The 4694-nt window shown below is 35.5% G+C and overlaps 1 protein-coding gene across 9 annotated transcripts in view; it reads left to right on the plus strand.

Annotated features, from left to right (window-relative positions):
• Window positions 1-4694, plus strand: part of LOC106873989 (leucine-rich repeat-containing G-protein coupled receptor 4) — a 115567-nt gene that overhangs the window by 40873 nt on the left and 70000 nt on the right. The window contains exon 1 of one of the 9 annotated variants that reach the window (XM_052967784.1): window positions 550-3818. The exons of 7 other annotated variants lie outside the window; for them this stretch is intronic. In XM_052967784.1, the coding sequence (XP_052823744.1) occupies window positions 3771-3818 (48 nt within the window). In that variant the 5' untranslated portion in view covers window positions 550-3770. Of the gene's footprint in view, window positions 1-549; window positions 3819-4694 lie in introns of those variants that run through there. One more of the 9 variants, XM_052967788.1, reaches the window with a different exon arrangement.

Here is a 4694-nt window from a genome sequence, read left to right on the forward strand (position 1 = left end):
TGTGGAAAGGAAAAACTTTATAACTTATTGTTCAGTCTGAAGTAGAATGCTTGGAAGTTTTTGCGGAGACGGTGACTGTAGGAGACATAATCTTGAGAGTGTGGGTGGAGGGCAGAATCCCTCGCTGTTTTAAATGTGGCTAAAAGGGCCACATGAGAACACGCTGCCCTCTGCAGAAGCATAATCTGGAAAAAGTGGATAAAGAGTCGGAGAAGAAGCAAGAGGAGGTACAGATGGAAGAAAGGAAAAAGGAAGAATTATGGACAGTGGCTGAGGGAAGAAGGAAAAAGAGGAAGAAAGGACAGTGTGATGTGGAATCCCAAGCTATCCCCACCTATAATCTCTCATACCCACCCATTCCCTTTCTTCACAATGTAAAAAAAAAACAGTCGTCACAAGATACATCCCCCCCCCCTCGTGAAAATAGCTATGTATGTGTGTTAACTGAGGATGTGGACGAGGAACTGATAAATGAGGTAACAAGGTGGAAGACAGCAAAATTTGTGGATGTGGAGGGATATACTAATGCTGAGAGTTGGCACATGTGTGTGCTGGTGTCTTAGAGCTTGAAGGAAGTAATTGCAAAACATAAAAAAGATTATAAGTATTGGAAGACTGATGCGAACCTGAAAAGGATACCGGTAAAAGTAGGATATGAGAAACTGAGAGAAAAATTCAGATTGGACGTTTTGAAGGACTCGGGATTCAGAAGGAAGTAAGTGATGCTGCTTGAGGTGGGGCAAGCGGCTCATTTTCATGTAGCATTATGTTACCATATTTTTAACTTTATTTTTTTCGTGTTATGTGTCCCCACATGTTTTTGTATTGTCCGTTTTATGTCGGCCCCTTGTGAGTGATTAAAAATTACCTTGTTTTCTAATACATGCCTATAAAATTCTTTACATTGGTAGTTAAGGTTCAATGTGCATTGTAAGATAGCTTCATCAGTAGCCACGTCCAACTTCGTTCTTCAGTACACTAAACATTCATCGTCGAAAAGACACGCTCAATATTAGCATTATGCACTGGTGTGCTAAATAAGAACTGTCACAAAATTAACTCGGAGTATTCTTGAAATTCAATCTGCACAATTTCATAGCACAGTTTGGTCTTCCATTCTTCATGTTTGATCTGCATCTCTCTAGCAAAGAGTGTTTTAAATTTTGACTACTGACAGAAAAGACTGTTGTCATCAATTTTTATACCTTTGTTTTTTTAACACTAGACAAGACGATTCTATATGTTCCCATGCTGGAACTGAATCTAATAACATCCATGTAAAGTTATCAAAATTTTCAATAGACGAAACCCATTTCTCAAGATAGTCATGGCAAGTGCCATAGTAGTTATCCACTTCAAGTAGAAATTTCTTTTTCTCTTCAGATTTGACATCGTCAATATTAAGGCAATCGTTCACTCTAAGAGGAATAAACTTTTCGTTAATTCTTTCCTTCATAACTGCAACGTGTTCTTTTAAACAGCCAAGCACGTCAATAATGTTGTTTTCTCTCTTTTTGATCTTCATAATCCTATTGCTAAAAATATATTCAAAACTGTGAACAAGATATAAGTAAACTTCGCTCAGCAGATTATTGAAGAATTATACAAGAATTTGGGGGACCTTTTTTTCTTCAGAATCAAAAGGAGATTTCAGTTCTTTAAATAACCTTCGGATTCTCTCAACTGTTCTCATCAAAGAAAGCCAACGAGTTTTAGAATGTGAGAGCATTGAGGCATACTGCACACCAACAAACTCGCAGAAATCTTTCAACTTCCCATATCGAACAGTATAAATACTAAAGTATGAAAACAATTTAACAATTACTTCAACAGTTCTATATTTAAGAGATGAAGAATTATGTACATTATTTACATTTTACCCCTGCGGTTGCCCCTGTGGTTAAGAGCGCGGGCTACTAACTCCAAGATTCCGAGTTCAATTCCAGACAGTGACCTGAATAATAATAAAATCGAAAAATACCTTATGAATGAGAACCCAGGTTCGAAATTTCCCCAAGACACCTGATGAAGGCTGGAGGGTGTATCAACCGAAACATTGTGTCAACAACAAACAAGATGAGGACAAATGTAAATAATGTAATTACTTCAAAAGCAACAGAAAGAATATTGGCCGTGGTTCGAGCAGCATTGTGCAGAATATGGGCTGGACGTCCAACACCTTCCATCGATTCGTCCATGCTTTCATGGAATTTTGAATAGATGTTATTTGTGCCTATGCGCAAACGTCCACCAGAGTTAGTATTTGTGTTATCTCCACCAAAAGTTATACATTTCTTCACGTCCAGTCCTAACTCGACGAGGCTTTCTCTGCAGAAACTTGCTATTGTTTCTGAGGATTCATTTGGGAGAGATTTTACTCGCAATAACTTTGTCAGCAAACCCTTTTCACGTGAAAAACATTGCACAATCAACGGGGAAATTTTCTCAACATTGTGATTATTTGCATCTGTAGATATGCCGTAAAAAGAGTTATTTATATCTTTAACAATCTCCGCAATAGTGTATGAAGCCACAACTTTTTTTTTTATTATTGCAGCACATTTAGTCCTTGCACTTGAAAATTTGCATGCAATTTTAGAATCAGGAAATACTGTTAGTAGTAGTACGTTTGTACAGTCATTTGAACTGAAGACTGATGATGACGGACAGTATGACACGCCATTGCAACTTCTGCGGCTGTTATTTTACTTTCTTCATATGTGTTTTTCTTGATCAAGAAGTTTGTTATTTTACCAGCTTCTCTTGAAGTAGAAGTAATACTACTTTTGTGCTTTGCTGTTTCTATGTGTTGCATGGTATCAGACTTCTCGCTATGTTCAATACTGAAAGTGCAATTACATACACCACAGTTTGCTTCAAAACAGCTTCTGCCTTGCTTGATAAATGCCCATTCACTGAAATATTCATCACGAAATTTACACTTACGTTTTGGCATCTTGGAATGGATGGATTAGTTTTTAAGTTAGAAAAAAGTGGGCTGTGGCAAGTAGTAACAACACACTTTGATGACAGTATCAAGTTGCAAACGCGTCAGTTTTGCATAAACTTCTAGCAACACTTGTTTCCTCGTTACGTTTAGGTTATTTTCATCAAGAGAAAGCATAATTATTTATAAAGTTACAACTAAGAACCTTCAGAAGGTAGTAAAAAATAGATTTGAAAATTAACTAAATACGGGACATTTGAGGTGTCCTTGAAAGGTCAGCGCGGGACATGGAACAAAATTATCAAATATGGGACATGCCCTGTATATAAGGGATGTCTGGCAACCATAAACAGGAACCGTGTTTCATTTTTTCCACTGTATTTTATGTACACAGTTCGAAGGATCTCGCACAAAAAACTTGTTTTAAAATCTTATTTTCTAAAATATCGTGTTATTTATTATTGTTGTTGTTGTGTTTATGTATCAAAAGAAAATTTTTATACAAAGAAGATAAATTCCAAAAATATTAGTCTAATTACTTAAATAGTATATTATGTATGCTGAAGTATTCAAGCTGATATCTTAAGTATACAAATTCAAATCACAATGGGTTTCCATCATCATTCACAGGTGCGCATGATATTGGCTGCTTGGGATTCGTTTCAAATATGCCACTTGACTTTTTAAACAGGTATTTACATTTTCAAAACAGGAAATCTATATAGTTTGTCCTCCTTTAAGCAGTATGTATTATATATACACTTAGTGACTTATTTGAGAACACCTGACCTAGAACTACGTTAAATATTCTGATTGTCCCTGCATGCTTCGTCGTTGTGATTTCATTTCTCTTCGCTGTAACTTGTTCAGGGTAAGTTTTGCTGATATATTCTTTCTGTTAAATGAATTATGGTAAAAAAACAGTCACAGAAAATTTTCAGGAAATGACTGATTGGTACTTTATAATTTATTGATTTATTTAATGTATTAAATAAACGTTTTTTTTCCACATTGTTTTTAATGCCTCTGGATAAGTTACGTTGACATTTTGTAGTCAGTTAACAAGCGACGTGAATATTTCATATTATTTATAGTAGCTAAATAATATGTGACAATATTTTCCTGTGAATATTTTCATAGCTACACTTTCTGTGACTTTATCTCTGTTCACCTTTTTCAAGTTTATCCTTTAAGTTTTCGTAACTAATTCATAGAAAAAATGTGTGTGCGTTTGTTTATGTAGTATATCTCTTATTACCTGTGTTGTTTAACACAGATCTATGATCTAAGACGTTCCAGCCGTGATCATCATCGGACATTATGTTGTATGTGTGTGTGAAGGGATCTGACTTAAATTTGTCTTAGCACCCTGAATTGATTTAATACATCAGCCGCTTCAGCCACTATATATATTTTAAGTTACAATGTTGCAACTACTTTATGGGCGGAGTTTCAAAGCAGCTCAGCTATACAAGCTGGATTTTCTCCGTTTTCGCCGGGATTTTAATTTTTTTTTTTCCATCACACACTTCAAATCAATAGTGAGTGAAGGGACGAATACTTAAAAATAAATTCTAATGCCTAATTTTTTTTTAACGTCGACCTCACCCCCACTTCATGTTCTCTATTCTGAAACGAGTAATCCAGACTTTTAGAGAGCCAAAAAAACTTTAAATCCATGTATTTTTAGAGAGCAAAAAAAAAAAAATTAAATAAATCCATGTACTTTAAACGCCACCCCTTCCAT

Source organism: Octopus bimaculoides, chromosome 5 (genome assembly GCF_001194135.2).
Source record: "Octopus bimaculoides isolate UCB-OBI-ISO-001 chromosome 5, ASM119413v2, whole genome shotgun sequence".
Lineage (NCBI taxonomy): Eukaryota > Metazoa > Mollusca > Cephalopoda > Octopoda > Octopodidae > Octopus > Octopus bimaculoides.